At 44.0% G+C, this 23447-nt stretch overlaps 1 protein-coding gene across 1 annotated transcript in view; it reads left to right on the forward strand.

Moving 5' to 3' along the window:
* Nucleotides 1-8489, forward strand: part of GRID1 (glutamate ionotropic receptor delta type subunit 1) — a 647037-nt gene extending 638548 nt beyond the window's left edge. Inside the window, exon 16 of the mRNA XM_059899403.1 lies at nucleotides 7921-8489. Coding sequence (XP_059755386.1) covers nucleotides 7921-8349 — 429 coding nt within the window. The 3' untranslated portion in view covers nucleotides 8350-8489. The remainder of the gene's footprint in view (nucleotides 1-7920) is intronic.
* The last annotated feature ends 14958 nt before the right edge of the window (nucleotides 8490-23447 follow it).

Genomic DNA, 23447 nt, shown 5'->3' on the forward strand with positions numbered 1-23447 from the left:
AAAAGACCTACAAAAACAAACCCAAAACAATTAGAAAATGGTAATAGGAACATGCATATCGATAATCACCTTAAATGTGAATGGATTAAATGCTCCAACCAAAAGACACAGGCTTGTTGAATGGATACAAAAACAAGACCCGTCTATAGGCTGTCTACAAGAGACTCACTTCAGACCTAGGGACACATACAGACTGAAAGTGAAGGGATGGAAAAAGATATTCCATGCAAATGGAAATCAAAAGAAAGCTGGAGTAGCAATACTCATATCAGATAAAATAGACTTTAAGATAAAGAATGTTACAAGAGACAAGAAAGGACACTCCATAATGATCAAGGGATCAATCCAAGAAGAAGATATAACAATTTAAATAAATATGCACCCAACATAGGAGCACCTCAATACATAAGGCAAATGCTAACAGCTATAAAAGAGGAAATCGACAGTAACACAGTAATTGTGGGGGACTCTAACACCTTACTTACACCAGTGGACAGAACATCCAGACAGAAAATTAATAAGCTAACACAAGCTTTAAATGACACAATAGACCAGATAGATTTAACTGATATTTATAGGACATTCCATCCAAAAACAGCAGATTACACTTTCTTCTCAAGTGCACATGGAACATTCTCCAGGATTCACATCTTGGGTTACAAATCAAGCCTTGGTAAATTTAAGAAAATTGAAATCATATCAAGCATCTTTTCTGACCACAACTCTGTGAGACTAGATATCAATTACAGGGAAAAAAACGTAAAAAAAAAAAAAAAAAAAAAAAAAAATGGAGGCTAAACAATACGTTACTAAATAACCAAGAGGTCACTGAAAAAATCAAAGAGGAAATCAAAAAATACCTAGAGACAAATAACAATGAAAACACGATCCAAAACCTATGGGATGCAGCAAAAGCAGTTCTAAGAGGGAAGTTTATAGCAATACAAGCCTACCTCAAGGAACAAGAAAAATCTCAAATAAACAATCTAACCTTACACCTGAAGGAACTAGAGAAAGAAGAACAAACAAAATCCAAAGTTAGCAGAAGGAAAGAAATCATAAAGATCAGAGCAGAAATAAATGAAATAGAAACAAAGAAAACAATAGCAAAGATCAATAAAACTAAAAGCTGGTTCTTTGAGAAGATAAACAAAATTGATAAACCTTTAGCCACACTCATCAAGAAAAAGAGGGAGAGGACTCAAATCAATAAAATTAGAAATGAAAAAGGAGAAATTACAACGGACACCACAGAAATGCAAAGCATCATAAGAGACTACTACAAGCAACTCTATGCCAATAAAATGGACAACCTGGAAGAAATGGATAAATTCTTACAAAGGTATAACCTTCCAAGACTGAACCAGGAAGAAATAGAAAATATGAGGAGACTAATCACAAGTAATGAAATTAAAATTGTGATTAAAAAGTTTCCAGCAAACAAAAGTCCAGGACCAGATGGCATCACAGGTGAATTCTATCAAACATTTAGAGAAGAGCTAACATCAATCCTTCTCCAACTCTTCCAAAAACTTGCAGGGGAAGGAACACTCTGAAACTCATTCTATGAGGCCACCATCACCCTGATACCAAAACCAGACAAAGATACTACAATAAAAGAAAATTACAGACTGATATCACTGATGAATATAGATGCAAAAATCCTCAACAAAATACTAGCAAACAGAATCCAACAGCACATTAAAAGGATTATACACCATGATCAAGTGGGATTTATCCCAGGGATGCAAGGATTCTTCAATATACGCAAATCAATCAATGTGATACACCATATGAACAAATTGAAGAATAAAAACTATATGATCATCTCAATAGATGCAGAAAAAGCTTTTGACAAAATTCAACACCCATTTATGATAAAAACTCTCCAGAATGTGGGCATAGAGGGACTCTACCTCAACATAATAAAGGCCATAGACGACAAACCCACAGCAAACATCATTCTCAATGGTGAAAAACTGAAAGCATTTCCTCTAAGATCAGGAACAAGACAAGGATGTCCACTCTCGCCACTGTTATTCAACATAGTTTTGGAAGTCCTAGCCATGGCAATCAGAGAAGAAAAAGAAATAAAAGGAATACAAATTGGAAAAGAAGAAGTAAAACTGTCACTGCTTGCAGATGACATGATACTATACATAGAGAATCCTAAAGATGCCACCAGAAAACTACTAGAGCTAATCAATGAATCTGGTAAAGTTGCAGGATACAAAATTAATGCACAGAAATCTCTTGCATTCCTATACACTAATGATGAAAAATCTGAAAGAGAAATTAAAGAAACACTCCCATTTACCATTGCAACAAAAAGAATAAAATACCTAGGAATAAACCTACCTAGGGAGACAAAAGACCTGTATGCAGAAAACTACAAGACACTGTTGAAAGAAATTTAAGATAATACCAACAGATGGAGAGATACATCTTGTTCTTGGACTGGAAGAATCAATATTGTGAAAATGACTGTACTACCCAAATCAATCTACAGATTCGATGCAATCCCTGTCAAATTACCAATGGCATTTTTTGCTGAACTAGAACAAAAAATCTTAAAATTTGTATGGAGACACAAAAGACCCCGAATAGCCAGAGCAATCTTGATGGGAAAAAACGGAGCTGGAGGCATCAGACTCCCTGACTTTAGACTATACTACAAAGCTACAGTAATCAAGACAATATGGTACTGGCACAAAAACAGAAATATAGATCAATGGAACAGGATAGAAAGCCCAGAGATAAACCCACACACCTATGGTCAACTCATCTGTGACAAAGGAGGCAAGGATATACAATGGAGAAAAGACAGCCTCTTCAATAAGTGGTGCTGGGAAAACAGGACAGCTACATGTAAAAGAATGAAATTAGAACACTCCCTAACTCCATACACAAAAATAAACTCAAAATGGATTAGAGACCTAAATGTAAGACCAGACACTATCAAACTCTTAGAGGAAAACATAGGAAGAACACTCTTTGACATAAATCACAGCAAGATCTTCTTTGATCCACTTCCTAGAGGAATGGAAATAAAAACAAAAATAAACAAATGGGACATAATGAAACAAAATCTTTTGCAAAGCAAAGGAAACTACAAACAAGAGGAAAAGACAACCCTCAGAATGGGAAAAAATATTTGCAAACAAATTAACGGACAAACGATTAATCTCCAAAATATATAAACAGCTCATGCAGCTCAATATTAAAAAAACAACCCAATCCAAAAATGGGCAGAAGACCTAAATAGACATTTCTCGAAAGAAGACATACAGATGGCCAAGAAGCGCATGAAAAGCTGCTCAACATCACTAATTGTTAGAGAAATGCAAATCAAAACTACAGTGAGGTATCACCTCACACCAGTTAGAATGGGTGTCATCAGAAAATCTACAAACAACAAATGCTGGAGAGGGTGTGGAGAAAAGGGAACCCTCTTGCACTGAAGGTGGGAATGTATATTGATACAGCCACTATGGAGGACAGTATGGAGGTTCCTTAAAAAACTAAAAATAGAATTACCATATGACCCAGCAATCCCACTCCTGGGCATATACCCAGAGAAAACCACAATTCAAAAAGCCACATGCACCATAATATTCATTGCAGCACTATTTACAGTAGCCAGGTCATGGAAGCAACCTAAATGTCCATTGACAGACGAATAGATAAAGAAGATGTGGTACATATATAGAATGGAATATTACTCAGCCTAAAAAGGAACGAAATTGGGTCATTTGTAGAGACGTGGATGGACCGAGACTGTCATACAGAGTGAAGTAAGTCAGAAAGAGAAAAACAAATATCGTATATTAACTCATATATGTGGAATCTAGAAAAATGGTACCAATGAACTGGTTTGCAAGGCAGAAATAGAGACATGGATGTAGAGAACAAACATATGGACACCAAGGGGGGAAAGTGGCGGTGGGGTGGTGGTGTGATGAATTGGGAGATTGGGATTGACATATATACACTAATATGTATAAAATAGTTAACTAATAAGAACCTGCTATATAAAAAATTACAATAAATTTTTTTTAAAATGACATAGGGAATGATACAATAAAAATAAGAAAAGAAACCCATCTTAGAAAGGCCTCAGGAGTCGGGTATGCAAGATTAGGAAAATATTTTTCAATCTTATCAATAGCAGCAAATATTATTAACATTGTTAAATATTTGTACAATTATCACAACATTTGCTTTTATATTCACCATCTTCACTGATCTTTACCCGGCTCCTAGGAAGCAGATTTTAGTACAACTGCCATGTTATAGGGGAGAGAATGGAGGCCCAATTAGATTATGTGTCTTAGCAGAAGCCAGACTCACATCTCAAGCTTTGGCTCCAAATTTCATCCTCCTTCTTCTCCACCTCATGTCAAGTGCTAATAATAAGTGGAAAAAAAGATGTTAAAAAAAAAAACAGAAAAAAACACCAAAAACCCGCTATTTATTCAAGTTCTTTCCTCCAAAAATCCTCACTCTAGGGTATCGGATTGTCTCCACATCCACACTCTGGGCTGGTCTTTATTCTAGATGCTTTGATATTACCTGGTCAACCCCTCAGAGCTGTGATATTTATGCTAGATTATGATATAATTATGCCTGTGCCCTATCACTTTTATAATACTGCCCCCAAACCTCCTCTCCCTTGTCCTTCACTGGTGAAGGATTTCATCAGAAGGGTGACCTCTTTTGCTCCCATTTCTACAGAAGATTTTGGTTGGTTGGTCTTCCCACAAAGCTTTCCTTATGTCTGTTTCCCTGGCTTTAGGTAAGAGGGCTCCTTTCACTTTGCTCCCACTCTCAACTCTCTGTCTCCCTCTGGCCTTCTTTGGCAGGAAGTTCTCATTCTCTACCTGTCGACCCCCAAAACACAGGGAGCATCTGAACACTTGTCCTGGCCAAGTGTTCCATTGACCATGAAAAAGGGGGCCAAGCCCTCTCCTTTAAGTGCCAGAATCCAGAGTGAACACAGCTGGGACCAAGACACTCACCTCCCACTCCAAATTAGTCTACTCTTACTACTTATTTCTATCCTCAAGAGGATTCTTACAGCCCTGAAAAGAAAATAGAAAGGAGAAAAAGGCAAGGTTATGCAACTAACTAGTTCTTCCAGTGATCCCAGGACCACTCACTGGGTCATCAGTTTTCCTTTAGGCTAAAGGCTCTGCCAGCCCTTGGCTTGTCTACTCTTCGAGCTTGGCTGGATGCAAAGGAGAAGGGAAGTTTATATTATTAAGCTCCAAAAGTGTCTCAAATTCTCCTTCAATTTCTCCACCTTCCAGGTTTTCTGGTACCTGTCTTCTGCCCTTCATGTATTTTGAAATGAAAATAGCCCATCGATACAAATATTTACCAACACAGCTGTGGCACTGACTTTGGCTGACATACATGAAACAGTGCATCAGAAGCTTATCAGGAGCTCACAGCAGCCATGAGAAGGCTGGAGAAGCATGCTGGGTGATGGGCAGAAGTCAAGGCTTGTTTGGAGGGCTGGGAGGCAAAATCGAGGAGGTGGTCACAGAGTAGAAAGTTTCTTGAAGCACTACCGCTGTCATGGATGGACCGTCAACCATCTTCTATCTCTTTATCTCTTTGTTCAGGATTCAGATCCAGTTCTCTTGTCCTTACCTGGGTCATGGTCCTGCCTTTTGGCTACAGGTAGGCAGGGCACTGCCAAACTGTTATCCAGTGGGGAAAAAGTGATTCCCCCAAGGAAAATAAATCATGGTCTTCTTGGGAAGGTAGAATTGATGCTTGATAGCAGTAAAACAGCCAGTGCCTAATATAACAGTTTAACAACTATTAAAAATAGTTTAATATTCAAGAATAGAAACAAAGCATATAAATGATACAGGGAAAAGAGCAAGTTTGCACAGAGCTGGATCAACCATGCTGTAACATAATTAAGAAGAGAACTTGGATTTAGTTTGCTAAACATTTTACAAACTGTTGAAGGAGCCAGTGAAAGACATTGTATGCACCATGTTTAGTCTAAGTAAAGGCCTGGTACTCTCTAGCCACTTCCCCTAATTTACCCGTCGTACTTGCCACCCAGAGGTGTCCCTAACTTGGAGCTAGTCTCCCAGCAACGGTGAGCTGAGCTCTGCTGAGCTGGGGCTTCAGATCACTGGAAGCTTGGCTCTGCCCATGGGGCCATGTCAACGATTTCTGATGTGGCTTCCATTATGACATGACCCACTTCCCATAGTGCCTTCCGCCCTCAAACCAGTTGGATTTCTTATCCTCAGGTTTCCTCTTGGCCTCGAATGAGTTTCTCATTGTTGTATGGGTATTGTCAGTCTTCTTGTTCTGGGAAAGGTTCTGGGGAAGATAGCAGGTGTCACGCCAGAAGCGAAGCCCTGTGTGCTAGTCATGAACTCAACAAAGTTGTGGAGAGAGTAGTGGTCCTGCCTTCTCCACGCCAGGGTGCATTGGGAGCATGGAGTGGTCTGCAGAGACAGCTTCCTTGCCTGAGAAAGGCTAGGATGAGACTTAATGGGATGAAACTTAACCAACCCCATGTACTCTCCTATGAGAGGGGAGCTCACGCCAGTTATTTAGGGTTGCCTCTTCCTGGGGAATATCCTCTCCCACTAGCCTCAGAGGAGCCCAAAGCAGCCACTGGAATGGCCCTTGGATTTGTGTGTCTCCTTCTTTTTTCTTTTGAAAGTACATTCAGGGCTTTTACATTTTGTGATATTTCTAACAACCCTACAAGGTGGGCAGGGGACAGGTTTCTCTCTGCTATATGGATGTTGACATTAGACAGCCTGTGATGCTCTGTCTTGGGGCAGAGTTTTGACTTGGTATTGCTCATGCAGTTTGACAACAGGGAAGCATAGGCAGTGGGAATAACCTTGCCTGGCACATCCGCACTAATACTCCTGAAAATAGGTCTGCAACTTCTAACACCTCATTGAAGGGCTGGCATGGCTCTTCCATGGACACCTGGTTTTGTACCCCAGGTCACTGAGGAGAAACTGAGGAAGTAGATTACATGGTCTTTTTCTTTAAGGAGCTTTCAAGTAGTTTGGCCTCTTTGATTTATTCTGACACTGTAGACAAAATATCAGTGATATTTGTTCTGCTTCTTTTCTTAAGCAAATAGATAATTGAACAAACAAAACAATTTCCTTGACGCCGTTCACCATATGGAGAAAGAGTCAGGTGTGTGAGGGTCACCTATCTTGGCAGCCTCAACCCCTCATGATACCAGAAAAGTCAGCTGACCCCTGGGAAGTCTCTTCCCTCACCATCCCACCCCCCATCCTCATCCAGGACCCCAGCCCCGTGAGGCTCCAGATGGGGACATGCCCCCTCCCTGGCATCTCTGGAGATTTTGAATGCTCCAGGCTTCCTGTGCTGCCTGTGCCACTCACTGAGGTTATGAATCTGGGAGGCCATCGACCTTCCTGAACCCAAGCCTCCTTTTGCGTAAGGTGGGGTTGATCCCACCAGGTCTTTTGAGCATTATGAGCACTAGATGGCAAATCCATGGGGCACGTTAGGAGCTCAAGGACCATTCCCTTTTATTCCCATGGGACTCCTGCTGCTGTTTCTGCCCGTTGTTCAAAGCATCTTCTCCTAAGGCTTGCCTCTGGGTGTGACAGTCGTTCTAAGAAGAGCGCGGGCGGGGGGGTGGGGGCGGGTGGCAGATGCTGCCAAGTCCTGCTTGCTGGGTCTTTGCTACCTGGGGGCAGTGTCCCAGGCTACTGGTACCCCAGGTAGCAGGGCTGGCCGTGCAGTTGAGGGGAGGTGGGAGAACTGGAGGCATGCTCACCCACTGCCCAGCAGGCTGAACAGGCCTGGGGTCTCCAGCCTCCCAGAGTTTTCAGAAAGCCAGTTGGGGCTCCTGTTAGGGCTTGGCCTGACCCTCCTGTGCTCTCCCTGCAGGACAAGGAAGTGAATCTGGAGCAGGTCCATCGGCGCATGAACAGTCTAATGGACGAAGACATTGCTCACAAGCAGATTTCCCCAGCGTCCATTGAGCTCTCGGCCCTGGAGATGGGGGGCCTGGCTCCCAGCCAGGCCTTGGAGCCGGCGCGGGAGTATCAGAACACGCAGCTCTCGGTCAGCACCTTCTTGCCGGAGCAAAGCAGCCACGGCACCAGCCGGACACTCTCGTCAGGGCCCAGCAGCAACCTGCCTCTGCCACTGAGCAGTTCGGCCACCCTGCCCTCCATGCAGTGCAAACACAGGTCGCCCAACGGGGGGCTGTTCCGCCAGAGCCCCGTGAAGACCCCCATCCCCATGTCCTTCCAGCCCGTGCCTGGAGGCGTCCTTCCGGAGGCCCTGGACACCTCCCACGGCACCTCCATCTGATCGCACCGCCTGCCCTCCTGCCCACCCATCCACCCACCCGACCAGCAGAGCTTTTTAATACCAGAAAACAACATAAACCACACACACACGTGCACACACACACAGAGACTCTTTCATTTTTCTTGTATATATGTGTAAATAATGACAGAATGGAGTGGGGTAAAAGTGTATTTTGAATATTCCCAATTTTCGAAGTCAGTAAAAAAAAAAAAAAACCACAAAAACTGTATGAATGACTTTGTAAATTTTGTTCTATATGAATAAAAAGGCAAATTACTTGTGATCATTCTGAAGTGCCAAAGAAGCCCCCTGTTCCTGGGCCTTTCTGAGAGCGAGGGCAGGAGGAGCGATCAGATAAGGACGTCCCCTGCTGGCGGAGAGCGGAAGGTAAGCAGCTGGTCCCTTTAGAGGAGCCCCAATTGCTGCTTGCTGCCCTGTCCCATGGTTTCCTGCCATGTTCCTCCGCTCCTGGCCCTTGGTTCCCCTTAGTCCTCTCGGGTAGATAAAAGGTGAGCCTCAAGTCAGTGCTGGTCCAACCCCTGGGTCCCTGTGCTGTAGGGTGATCAACTGTGCCAGTCAGCCTGGGACTGAGGAGGCTCCCGGGACACAGGACAGTCCTGTTGGTCACCCCACTGCATGTCACGGTGTGCTGTGGACCCAGGAGAAGCACCCAGGCCAATGCAACCGACTCTGAGGGCTCTGAGGCCGACATGCTCTAGGGTTATCCTGTTGGCCTTGTTTTTTACTTTCTTTTCCTAATTGGAAGAATCAACAAGTGATGGAATCTGGGAGAAGGAGGGTAGGTCCCATCATCTCCTCTGGAGACTGGGCAGAAGTGGGCTTGGCCTTGTCTGTGGGGATAAGGAGATGTGAGGTGTGATGTGTGGACCAGGTGAGGTGGGGGGATGAGAAGCCAGGTAGGGGGAGAATATTCCCTTGGATGTGAGACCCGTGGTTTCAGGTAAAAGGATCCTGTTGGAGGGGTGGAGGGAGGTACGCCAGGTGAGCAGACCAGTGCTGTAGGTGATGGGAGTGCCCAGAGTAGATCAAAGGGATCATGTTGGTTCAGGTAAGAGGAAGCCTCGGCTCTGAGAGAAAGAACAGCGTAACTGTGTGTGATGTGGAGACAAGTAATTCCCAGCCCCCAGGGAAGTAGCCCCAAAAGTAAAAGAATGTCTCTGGGTCTTAAACACTGCAGGCAGTCTGCCAAACAGGGCCGGAACCCAGCATGAGCCCTCATACCCTGCTTTGCCACCTTCTCCAGACCAGAAACCCTCAAGCTGTGATGTGGCCCATAGCAGGGGCCCTCCTGGCTGATGGCATCATGTAGTTGCTGAGATCCACAGGCCTATCCTTGAGCTGGTGAACCTGCTAGGAAACTCTGTTTCTTAAGCAGAAGACAACCTGACAGCCCTGCCTCCCTCCATTGCCCTTTTTGGGGCAATTAAACTAGAGAACCAGAGAGGGAAAAAACAAAAACAAAGCAAAACACTAGGGGCAGAGTAATTCGAGTTCTGTGAGCTGCACCTTCAAGCTCTTCTTCTGAAGACGAAGGTGATTCTGCTTTCCTAACCTGCCAGAATGTGGTGAACGCAGCCTACATCTGGCACCAAAAAGGGTGGGGCTCCCTCTCCCAGCAGCAATCAGGGGGCTAAGAGCTCGGATCTGTGGTCGTGGAGAAATACAAAGTCCTATTGATTGCCTCTCCTATAGCACTGTGGAGTTACTCCAGAGATGTAGTTATGAGGGTGATAACTAGCTTGGGATTGATTTCTTTCCCAAAGTCCCGCGTGGCATGATTGAGCAGTAAGGAGCGGCTGCATCACACAGTCAGCTAAAAACACTCTGGGGAGGACAGTGTTTATAATTATGTTATTTATCTGTGGATTCTGAGAATGGCCTGATATTCATGCTACCAAGGAGATCCACTGACACTTCTCCAATCACAGCGTGTAGAGCCCAGACCTGGGTGCACGCACATGGGGAAGCTTAGGTGGGCAATGGTTACCCGGAGGGAGGACGGGCTTCATTTTCTTTCCATCAGCACTTTGAGGGGTCCTGCCCTGGATGGTCAAGTTGTCATATATATTTCTCTATTTTTTTAATCAAATTCTGGTCTCACTGCCTTATCTCACACCCAAGTCTGGTTTTTTTCATTTTTTGTTTTTGTTTTTCTCCCTGAAATGACCTGTCTGCTGGGGTATACCATGGGTATCTTCTTGGACAGTTTGCTTTGAATGGGTGTCAGGGAGAGGTGAGACATTGTGTGTGTGTGTGTGTGTTTGTGTGTGTGTGTGTGTGTGAGAGAGAGAGAGAGAGGATGAGAGCAAGTGGATCTTTGAGGGAAAGGTATTTTGCTGATAAAAAAATATTAACACCTCATGGTGTTACTCTTCGCCATGTTTATGTTATTTTTTAAAATTTCCTATCCTTGGCATGAGGGGAAATGATTGATATTCAAGCAAATTCTCTAGAAAAAAATTCTTCCCAACTCAGATTTCTGTGTCAGCTCAGAATGTATCTTTTTTTCACGCTTTGCTCTTTGGATTTATAACTCTGTTTAGACTATTCCATACATTTTAGGTATATTTTGTGCCTTCAGACACTGCAAATAATAATCAGCATTTGGATTAAAGTTGTTTAATAATAAAACTTGACTTTGCTCCCTATCCTCTTCTTCTGTGGGGGAAGGAATGCTATCTGCTTGTTCCTGGGCAGCAGCTGGATTCTGTCCCATTGGCGTGGACTGTTGTGAGTGAAACTTCGTTGGCCAAGTGGGTCTCAGACACGCCTAGGGGTGGAGGCATGCCCTCCTCACCCAGTGTGTATACAGAGTACCCTCACACCGACTGGGGAGCAATGTGAGAGCAGGCTGAGAAGTCATCTTAATCTTTGGTTAACCTAACAGCTTCCTGTGATATGTGATTTCTTGGGAAACTCCTTGGAGAAAATTGGGCCACACTCCATAGGGAAGTGTTCCCATGGCCTTGTGGAATGAACATCCTTTTAAGAGTTGGATGCCTTTGTTTCTTCTCTCATCTCTACATCCACTCTGACCTTGGAGAAGTTGCTTCCTTGTGCTTTGGCCTTAGGGCTAAGGGTCTGTCATTCTTTGAGGGCCCACAGCTTGGCTTCTCAATATTTGGCCCTCAGAGGGTCTGTGGGTAACATTTTCCAGTGAACATCCATATGCGCGGTCATCTCTATGCCCCCAGGATCACCAGCCTGGGCCCTGGACCTCCAGATTCATATGCTCTCCAGACCTATCTTTTGCATCACAAGGTTCCCCTCTGACTTTTAGGCCTTTGCAGGAGAAACAGCTCCACTGCCAGCCTTGAGCCAAAGAGGACTGACCTGAGGAGTTTGGTCTTCATGATCAAGTTCTCAACTTTTAGGCACTGAAAGGAGCCTGTCTGGCCCTTGCCCTTCTATCCCTGCACCAATGAGAGGCTTCTCCAATGTTGGGTGCAGGCTCCAAAGGCTGGGGGCGGGGAGGCAGAGAACCCTCAGGCATTCCCAGGTCATCTGGACAGACAGATGGATCTGGACAGGAATCCCAAAGGGTTCTATTTTCTTAAGAAAAAGCTGCCCAGTTCCTAAATTCTAGATCCTTCTAAATCTTGCCAAGGTGAAATGAATTCCATATTTAATCTTGTCTTTTCAAGCGCTGAGAGAAGACAAAGGACACATGAAGGAAGAAAAGACCACTGACCCTAAAGAAAAGACCACTGACCACTGACACATAAAGGAAGAAAAGACCGCTGACCACTGACCACATGATCACATGGAAGGAATATTCCGTTCCTCTGGTCTATGCCTTCTCATTTTATCATCATAGGGGTGGGCAAGGTCCCATGGAGAACCTGGCTTTCTGTGTGACAATATGCTTCCAAGACTAAGGGGTTACTTACTCACGGGCCTCTGCCTTCATTGCAGGAAACTTTCTAGAGAAACTCACCTTTCACTCCCACAGGTGAGCGCTCATGAATTAGCATCTATATCTTAACAAAAGCTTTGTTTTGCTCTCCTAGCTTTGGCAACACAAGATTAGATAAAATTTCAAAATATTTTAACTGACCTTCCCTGGTTATGAACACAATAAAAGAGACAGAATTTCTGTTCCTAATGTGGCATGTTTTACATCTAAAATATTATTTTATTTCATATAATTAGTTGCTTTTAATAAATGAAATTATGCTTGATCCTTATTACTCTTACCCTTCATACCAGGAAACTTCAGATAGGTAACAATTTCCTGTGCCAATAACTTTAATTACTGTCTTTTTTTCCCTCCCATTGGTATATAGTCAGAGGGATTATTTATGAGAGAAGTGCACACGTTCCAGATAAATCAGGTAAGCTAATACCTCCTATAAAGGAGGAAGGGACAATTGTCAATGATATCAGACCCTCCCTCTAGCTTTCATTTTCACCTCTGAACTTGATATTGGGTGCTGAGCTCCAGAGAAAGGAGAGAGTCTCTCCACAGCAAGAAAAAAACTCCTGCTACAGAAATTTGCAATGGTCAATGGCCAGGATCTGGAAGAAGGAGCACCAGGGTGAGCAATCAAATGTGTCTCTGGGAGGGCTCAGTTGCTGGCAAATTCAAGCATACAGTTGCTAGGGACAACCAGGTATCCAAGCTCAGAGGGAAACAAAATAGCCACCAACACACTGAGACTTATCAACAAACACAATAAGGGTACACAGGCACACGTACACATATACACATGCTCATGCATGGACACTGAGGTCCATGCACACACACTCACCATTGCAGGCGCAGGCATATAGAGTTTAAAAGCACACAGCAATGCACTTAGGTGATGGAAGCAGGTCCTGCTCCTCAGATCTAGGAAACAGAGTCCAGGGAAGAAAGAGGCTATTTCAGAGCTTTTCTGCCCAGTGCGCAGTCTCAATGCAACCATCAGCCAAGTGGTGTTCTGCAATCAGCCACTGTGGAGGGAGATGCATTTCCTGCAAAGTGGCCTCTCTCTGGCCAGGTGGCCCAGTGTGCAGTGAACTGTAGCCAAACCATTATTTTGAAATTCTTCGGATTTTCAACCCAAATCCTTGAAATATGCAAAGAAATCTCAAGCATTCTCCAAGGCATCTAATTGTTTCCACATAAGAATAGACATGAGCTATAGGCAGACCTCAGAGATACTGCAGGTTTGGTTCCAGAGCACTGCAATAAAGTGAATATCACAATAAAACAAGTCACAGGAATTTCCCATTGTATATAAAAGTTATGTTTACACTATATTGTAGTCTACTAAATGTGCAATAGCATTATGTCTAAGAAAACAATGCACATACCTTAATTAAAAATACTTTATTGCTAAAAAATGCTAACCATCATCTGAGCCTTCAGGGAGTCATAACATCAAAGTGCAAAAGTGACATCAAAGATCACTGATCACAGATCACTCTAACAAATACAATAATGATGACAAAATTTGAAATATTGTGAGAATTACCAAAATGTGACACAGAGACACAAAGTAAGCAAATGCTGTTGGGAAAATGGTGCCAACAGACGTGTTTGACACAGGGATGCCACAAAGTTTTAATTTATAGCCAATGCAATATCTGCAAAGTGCGATAAAGTGAAGTGAAATACAATAAAACGAGGTCTGCCTGTATAGTGTTCCAGGGACTGTACTCTACCCTTTGCATACAAATGCCCTTTCATTCTCAGATCAGCGCTGCGAAGTAAAAATTATTATCCAAAATTTGTGGAAAGGGAAGATGAGACTCAAAAAGGCATGGTCCCAAAGCTGGTAAGTGATAGTGCTGGGATGCATATTTCCTTGTCTGTCTGAGTCTATAGCACATGTTCCTGCCAACACAGCTGGCTCTTCCTCGGTAGGGAGCACACCTGCTGTCTCTCAGCCACTGGACCCGTGCTGGCCTTCTCTGTCCCAAGGTATGGTGGAGACAGCCCCACCAGCTCCCTCAGCTTTGGCATCTGCTGCTTCCTCTCCAGTGGCCTCAGGTGTGTTGGTGAGTATCTGCTTTTGCACCCCTGCTGTGGACGTGGCTAGCCTGGGCTAACAGGGTTATTACTATCCACAGAGTCTAGGCCAGGTACCTGCTCCTTTAAAGAGCCCTTAACCAGGCAGGGAATCAGAGTCTGCCAGATTCACTCAGAAGATGGGCTGCTTCCCGAGGGTATCTCTTCTCCCAAAAGCCCCTCCTTCTACAGAAAGCAAACTGTATATCAGGCCAAGGGAAGCTCCAGGGCTGACTTGTGCTCTAAAGCACTTTAGGATTCTCCCCAGAGCAGGAATTCCTCCCCTGAAGTCCCTGGATAGATCTCAGAGGGGCCTGACAACCTTCTAAAAATTGTTTGTCAAATTGTTGAGTTACTTTGTGTGTGTGTGCATGCTTTTCAGAAACAAGGTCCATACCTTCTAGGATATTCTTAAAAATCATCTCATAAAAACTCTAAGACACTGCCTGTAAGAGATGGAATTCAGGCAAGCCCTTGTGTCCCACTCTCCCAATGCCAGTGTTTAGGTGTGATGGCAAGTTGGTACCTGTCTGAGGAGGGAAAGAATTACAGAACTGTAGCCAGAGGAAAGAGTGTGGGAAATACGCTGTGGCTAGGACCCTTGGGACTTTAACCCAGAGCCTGAGAAGTCCCACTGGCAGGGCACACTAGAAACTGCAGGATGCAGGGGCCATGGGGCGATGCTGATGCTGTAATCCTGGTGCACAGGAAGGTGGTCCAGACAAGGCAAAGGAACAGCTATTGAAACTGGCCAAGTGTGGGCTGGAATCCTACTTCTGGCACGTATTGGTTGTGACATCTTGAGTACAGTGGGTTTTTTGTTGTTGTTGTTGCTGTTTTTTACTTCTTTGAGTCTCGCTGCTTTATTCATATATTAATGATGATAATATCTGTCTCATTGTCTTTTGTGAGAATTCCATAGTTAGTAATCATAAGGATAGCTGGAAGTTTTTGAGTGTTTGCTACGTGCCAAAGCTTCCTCTGTATCATCTCATTTGTTCCTGTTATTATCGCGCATTGTAGCTAACGAGGAAAATGACGCTCAGAGTTCAGTGACTTGCTTACCTGGTGGAGCAGGGATGTGACATCCAGGCAATCTGAGTGCACAGCCCACACTCTTACTCATGACCAAGTATTAACACTTTACATTGAAACTGTTAGCACAGGACCTGGGACATATCAACATGTATTTGCCTATGCCTGGCTCCTTGGGGGATGGAACGGGGAGAAGGAATCAGTGTCCCTTAGACCTCAAGCTAGGCAACTGCTGAGTGTCACTAAAATAAGCAAGACCTGGATTTTCATTTTGTTTCTGGACTTTTCAGCTCTGTGATCCTGGATTTAAGGTGAGGAGACTAAATGCGTAGAGCTGTCTGTGACCTAAGACGGCTAGAATGACGTTTTTCCAGTTCATAAGCTCCCCTCTTCTGATACCTGAGTCTCCTGTCGAACCTACGCAGAGGCTGACAAGCAAGGCCATGCTTACCTTTGCTTCATGGAGGTCAAATTACTTTCTTCTGCATTAAGGTAGAGCCAAATGAACCTCTATGGAAGGCAGCATGGCTTAACACTCATATAATGAGTACAAACTGAGGATCAAACGGATCTGGCTTAAATTCTGGTCTTTGTCACTCACCAGATGAGTATCCCTGGTCCCATCACTATCATCTCCAAGCCCCTGTTGTGTCCTTTCACCTGTAAAATAGGTCCTGAGTCCTGATCGGTTGTGAGGATCAGTCATAAGGCATCTGCACAAATAAAGTCTCATAAATGGCAGCTCTTAGGGTGATTTGCATACCTACATCATCCCACTTCTCGGTGGGAACTGCTCAGCCTCGGAGCTGAGCCAAGCGTCTCATTCATAGTGTTCACATACGGAACACTTCCTTTCAGCTTGGGCAGCAGGCAAAGTTGCCTTCCAGGTCAAAGAAAAGCAACATTTCCATTTTCACCCCTAGGACTGGGACACTTGCCCTATGCCCCAGCCCTGTCCCGCTGGGAGCTGACAGTGGCTGGAGCCTTCACCTGTTTCCAAGACCCGCTCAGGTAATAATTCTGATGGTTCCCAGAAAGCAAATGAAAAGCAGCCTGGCTCACTTAGAGTGGCATGAATTGATTGGGAGCTGTTCAGTCAGTGCCCTGACTTCTATATGTGCTCATAATGAAATGCAGATGAGAGAAGAAGCAGGCTCTGGGGAGGACCAGCCTCCAAAGCTGTAGAGGCACTGAGTCCTGGGGAATATAGTTTCAGGGGTGAGGTCCATAGTCACGTATTCCATAAAACCCCAGGTCTTCAGGGGCTTCCTGGAGTGATGGCTCTTTTCTTCTGAGGTAGGACCTAACTCCCTTGTGTCTTATGAAAAAAATAGATGCATGAGTATGTGTGCTGAGATCATTTTACATTTACTCTGTCTGTACCTGCTTTTCAGTTTCTGCCACTACCTTAGGTGTGAAGCTCACAGTGGATGAATCTTCTTTGATCAGCATCTGGACAAGCTATGTTACCTCAGGTAGAATGTGCCTCTCGATTCAGGAGAAAAGCAGGCTACCAGATCAGTAAGGATCCTGCCCAGTAGGAAAGACAGGGCACATTGAAGCTGAGGAATTTGAGGAGGGGAACCATTCAGAAAGATGTACGCGGGTCGTGAAAGCCACAAGGATAGTGGAGAAGACTGTAGTTAGAAAGAACAGCACACTGTTACCCCCTCATGGCCTGAAAGGACAGGAGGAGAAAGCATGTCTTCTAACTGGGAGAGAGGAGGTGTGGAATGGGCTGCCTGAGTCCATCTCCAACGGATGACCCCACAAGGAGCCAGAGCGGGGAACACAGACTCTGACTTCATTGGTCCTCCCACCTCCTAATCTGCTAATCCCAAGAGCAGAGGGCAGGGAGCCCACCAAGACAGTTCACACTAGCCAGCCTCCTGAGGCACAGAGCAGGGATCCAGAGGAGGAAAAAGGGGAGTCACGTGGAATATATGCCTATCATGTTCTAGGAGAATTAACTCATTTCTTACCTTGGAAAATCAAGAAATCTCTTTCTGACAAATGAGGTAAAAGAGACTCAGATTAATTAAGTGGTTTGCTCAAGGTGGTCCAGCTAGTCTATCAGCCTAGATAAAAGCTGTGTTCTTTCCACCCTAGATTGCCCTGCATGTTCAGAAGATGTAGACGTGAGATACCGTCAGGCAGAGGGCCACTTTCCCAGATCTGGGGCTCAGCCATCACGGATTGCAAGCTTGTGGGTGAGCTAGGCAGAGTAGAGTATGTGACATTTGTGGAGAACACACTCGTTTCCCTTTTCACAGCTGAGGCAGAGTGACTGTATCCCTCAAAACTCCAGTTGTTGGAGACCACTCTTCTGAATGGATTCCCAAGTAATGCTGAGGTGGGGAACTACAGCGGAGGCAGTGAATTGCAATCAGAAAGGCATGTTTTTGAAGTCAAATTCTGCTATTTTCTTGCTATATGACCATGAGCAAGTCACTTAACCCCCCTGAGTATCAGCTTCCACATCTGTGAAATCTATACACTGAGGGCAGCAATCCCATCTCAAAGGATGAAATAATAAAACTTGGAATAAAACGTCTAGTACCAGCGTCATTGGCTAGTACATAGCAAGTACTTAGTCAGTGATGAACACCGTTAGTGTAGGAAATATGGTCACAAAGGGCTCAACTGACTACAAGGGCACTGTTTGAAAATATACTTTTTAAAAGAATTATAAAATACACCAGAAAAGTGCACAAATGATAAGTGTACAGCTTGATTCATTTTTAACAAGGTGAGCACTCTCGTGTAGCCACTGGCCAAAACAGGAATAGAACGTTGCCACCTTCCCAATGGACACCTCTGGAACCCCAAAGGTAACCACGCCTCCCAGTTCTATAGCCACTGATTAATTTCATATATTTTTGAAATACGTACAGATAGAATCAATTATCCTTTTTTTGGCCTGGCTTTTTTTTTTTTCATTCAACATTGGCTTTAGAGATTTCTCTACATTTCTATGTGAAGTTCATTTTCATTGCTATAGAGGATTTAATTATCTGAATATCACAATTTATGCAGTCTACTGTTGATAGACTTTTGGTTTGTTTTTATTTGATGTTATTACAAATAGTGTCCCTATGAACATTTTTTTGTTCATGATTTTAGGCAAATTTATGTATGCCTTTCTGTTGGAGTGCTGGTTCAAAGATAAGCATCAGTTGGACTTTATGTAGATACTGCTAAAAAGTTTTCAGAAACAGTTGTGCTGATTTCTGCACTTTACCTGTGATGTTTGAGAGTTGCAAGTATTGTAAATCCTCACCAACAGTAGTGCTTTCAGATATTTTAATTGCAGTCATACTAGTGGGAATGTAGTATACCAAACTGTGGATTTCATTTGCATGTTCCTGTTGACTAATGAGACTGAGCCTTTACATATGCTTGTCTGAATATCTGCTCTTGTGAAATGCCTCTCTTCTTCCACACTGTGACTTGCCTTTTCACTCTCTTTCTGGTATCTTTTGTTGAACAGAAGTTCTTAATTTAAATGTAGGTTCATGTATCAACTTTTCTTTTACCCTCAGTGCTCAACTTGTCCTGTTTCTGAAAGCTTTACCTAACCCAGGCCAGGGACAGTTTGGTTTTCACATTTACATCTACAATCCTCCTGGACTTAACTTTCGAGAAATGTATTTTAAAATACATTTTAAAAAACACAGATATTTGATTATTCCAGCACCACGCATTGGAAAAAACTCCCGTTGCCATCACCATTGCAGTGTCACGTTTATCATAAATCAAGTGAGCTTGTATGTGTTGGCCTGTCTTCATATTCTGTTCTGATGGCCTATCTGTCCATTTTCACTAAGATCACACTGCCTTGATTACTGCAGCCTTGTAATCAGTTGTGATAATTGGTAATTTAAGTCAGTCCTTTGCATTTACACATCAGTTTTAGAATCACTATCCTATTTTCCACAAAATTCCTCTTAACATTTTGATTGAAACTGCATTGAATCCAGAAATAAATCTGGGGAAAATTGACACCTCTCCATTCCTTACTTTCAACTTTTCTGTGCGCTTATATTTAAGGTGTGACATCTGTAAGCAGATTAAAGTTCTGTGTAAATGTGTGTGTGTGTGGGGGGGGGTCTGTGTTTAATTTGGTATATTTCTTAGAATCTTTAATTGTAGTAATTAGTCCATTTGCATTCAATGTACTTGCTGATTCATTTGGGTTAGATCTACAATCTTATTTATTTATTTATTTTTCTATTTGTCCCTCTTGTTCTATGTTAATTATCTTCTTTTTTGGCCTACTTTGTAGTCAAAATAATGCTTTGTCATTCAATATCTTTGTCTCTGCTAGCACGTTGGTTATACATTCTTATATCCTCTAAATTCTTAAAGGAATTACCCTAAAGATATAAATATGTATTTTTACCATGTCCAAGACAAAGTGAGCACCTTAAAACACTTTAAATCAATTTATTATTTTATTTCCCACCTTGTATTATTTTAATTCTACATATATTTTTGACAAGGGCCAGGAGAGGTGGTAAACATTTATTAAACACAAGAACACACAGGGCACCATGTTCTTCTGGGGATGGAGAGATACACAGAAATTCCTACGGAGATATCAAAGTATACTGTGGTGAGACTATAATGAGGATGACCTTACATCCTCATCTGCCAGAGACTGTCCCAGTTTATGCTTATTGTTCTAACGGAGTTACTAATACACTTCAATTAGAGGGGTACATTATGTGGTCACTCTAGCTATCATGGATGTGGGGATGCTGAGTTCTTTGTGGCTGGGAACTGGGAACTGGTGGAGGGCCTGGAAGAGGCAGTCAGGGGTAAGCTCTGAAGGGCCAGAGCAGTTTGCACTTCTGATAAAGTGCTTCCCAGGTAATGAGGAGCCACCAGGGAACTTAAGCAGTTAAAAGTCAGCCCTGGGGGTGTTGACTTTTTCCTAAGGCTCTCTCTAGCAGTGGCTGAAGTGGTAGGATGGGAACAAAAGGTAGCAGGGTCCTGAGGAGGTGCTGGCCATAGCTCAGAGAGTAAGAACAGGATTCTGAGCTGAGGCAGCAGCAGGGGAGGATGGAAAGGACAGAGATGGATTTGAGAAACATTATCCTTCATTTCTTATTATTGTTGCACCTGTTCAGTGACACCTGTACCCTGAATAAACCCAACCACCTGTTTTCTCTATTCCTACACCCAGACAGTGGAGCACAGGTGACGTAAGCTTCACAGCAGAGCAGATTGCTGTCCTTATAAATTCATGATCACCAGTCTCAAGGAGACCTGAAAATTCTACTAGGACCATCTGACCAATTCAATCTTCATTTTCCCCAGAAACTGTTCACATTTTAGAAATGCATGAACATGCCTCCTCTCCCCTCACTCAACATTTTTAAAATTAAACTTAAAATGTTTTTGATATAATTATAGACGATGTAGTTGTTAGAAATAATACAAAGAGATCCAATGACCCTTTAGTCAGTTTCCTCTAATGGTGACATCTTGCAAAACTATAGTACAACATCACACCCAGGATACGGACATCAGTACAGCCAAAATAGAACACATTTTCATCATCGCAGGACTCTTCATATTGTCCTTTTATAGCCACATCCACTTTCCTCTGCCTCTTCTTAGCTCCTGGCAACCACTACTCTTTTCTCCATTTCCACAATTTTGTCATTTCAAGAATGTTACATATGTGGAATAATGCCGAATGTAACTTTTAGGGATTGGCTTTCATCACTCAGCATAATTCTCTAGAGATTCTTCCAAGTTGTTTTGTGTATTAATATTTGATATATTTTATTGCTGAGTTCATGACTCAGCAATGGATATACCACTGTTATTTTAACCATTCACCCATCGAAGGACATCTGATTGCTCCCAGTTTTTGCCTGTTACAAATAAACCTGCTATACAGACACACATGTACAGATTTTAATGTGAACGTAAGTATTCATTTTTATGGGATAAAAATCCAGGAGTGCAATTGCTGGGTTGCAGTTGCTATGATAGCTATATGTTGGTTTTATAAGAAACTGCCATCTCTATGGGCATTCTTTCTTTGTTCCTGGTTTATTTTTTTACCATTAAGTATAATGCTAGGTGTAGATTTTTTTGGTAGATGTTCTTTATCAAGTGGGAAAAGTTTCTCTCTATCCCTGTTTTCCTGAGTGTTTTTGTATTTTTATGTATGTGGTAGGTTAGTTACGTTTCTTGACCTTGAAGAAGTGGCCTTCTGTAGGAGATGTCCTATGCGTCCTAGCGGCCCATTCCCTCTCGTCACCCGAGCTATATGCTCTAGGGAGTCCCCCTAAGAGGGCTGAGTACGGCCTTCTTTTTTTTTTTAATTTTATTTATTTATTTATTTTTATTTTTGGCTGTGTTGGGTCTTCGTTTCTGTGCGAGGGCTTTCTCTAGTTGTGGCGAGCGGGGGCCACTCTTCATCGCGGTGCGCGGGCCTCTCACTATCGCGGCCTCTCCTGTTGCGGAGCTCAGGCTCCAGACGCGCAGGCTCAGTAGTTGTGGCTCACGAGCCTAGTTGCTCCGCGGCATGTGGGATCTTCCCAGACCAGGGCTCGAACCCATGTGCCCTGCATTGGCAGGCAGACTCTCAACCACTGCGCCACCAGGTAAGCCCTGAGTACGGGCTTCTGTTGTGATAGGCTGACTATGTGGGTGGTCTGGTGGGCTTGGGTGGCCTCTAGTCCGGTTGGTTGGTTGCTAGGTCCTACCTTGCGGGGATGCTGCCGGCTGCTGGTTGGTGGAGCCTGGTCGTGAGGGGCCTGACTGCAGAACACCAAGGAGCCCCGGGGCTAGTGCCGGCTCACGGGTGGGTGGAGTCAGGATCCAGAAAACTCTGGGGCTGTTGCCCGCCCACTGGTGGGCGGAGCTGACTCTTGGCCCTCTGGTAGGCTGGGCTGTATCTAGGGGCGTGTCCCAAGGTGGTCGAGCCCGGAAGTCTTTAGGCAGCCCCTCAGCTGATGCCTAGGGCTGTGTCCCTGCCCAGTTAGTTGTTTGGCCTGAGGTGTCCCGGCACTGGCACCTACAGGCTGTTGGGTGGCGCCAGGTCTTAGCGCTAATGAGCTAAAGGGAGGAGCCCACAAAAATGCAGCCCGCACCGGCTTTCACGCGGAAGAATGTTCCCAAGTATGGCTGCCGCCAGCGTCTTTGTCTCCAGCGTGAGCCGCCCCCTCTTTCTCCTGGGAGACTCTCCTGGACCAGCAGGTAGGTCCAGCCCAGGCGCCTATCGAATTACTGCTTTTGTCCTGGGTCTTGGTGCACGTGAGGTTTTGTGTGCGCCCTTTAAGAGTGAAGTCTCTATTTACACCCGCTTATCTCCCCCCCCCCCGCCCCCGCCCCCGCCCCCGGCCCCTGTGGGGCTCCCAAAATTAAGCCCAGCTGGCCTTCAAAGCCAAATGCTCTGGGGGCTCGTCTTGCCGGTGCAGGACTCCCAGGCTGGGGAGCTCAACGTGGGGCTCAGAATTCTCATTCCTGTGGGAGAACCTCTGCACTATACTTATTCTCCAGTTTGTGGGTCGCCCACCTGGGGATATGGGACTTGATTATATCTGGAGTCCACCCTTCCTACTGGTCTCATTGTGGGTCCTTTGTGTCTTTAGTTATAAAAGATCTTTTCTGGTAGATTCTGGTCTTTTTCATTGATGTCTGTTTGGCAGATAGTTGTGGTTGTGTTACGGGGCCCTTTCTAGATTCTTGGACAGCAACATCGTAGAAATAAGTATCACTTCCACAAGACTCTTAGGCAAACAAAGCTTTTTACTAAAAGAGATAGCAGATGCACAAAAGAGAAGGCAGAAAAAAAAAAGTGCCAGCTCCCCAAGTAGAAGGGGCGAGTTGCTTTTATAACTAGAGGGGGAGGGTTTGTGTCATGATCACTGATAATTTCCCTAAATCCTCACACTTGTGTGATCAGCAGCAGGTGGCTCCATGGTGGCTGTCAGGAATAGGGAGCGTTTCTATGAGCAGAAAGAAATGCATGAAAATTTTCTGCAGGAAAGCACAGGAACAGATAAGGTTAAAATTTATAGTTGAA

The sequence above is a fragment of the Balaenoptera ricei genome, chromosome 16, assembly GCF_028023285.1.
Source record: "Balaenoptera ricei isolate mBalRic1 chromosome 16, mBalRic1.hap2, whole genome shotgun sequence".
Classification (NCBI taxonomy): domain Eukaryota; kingdom Metazoa; phylum Chordata; class Mammalia; order Artiodactyla; family Balaenopteridae; genus Balaenoptera; species Balaenoptera ricei.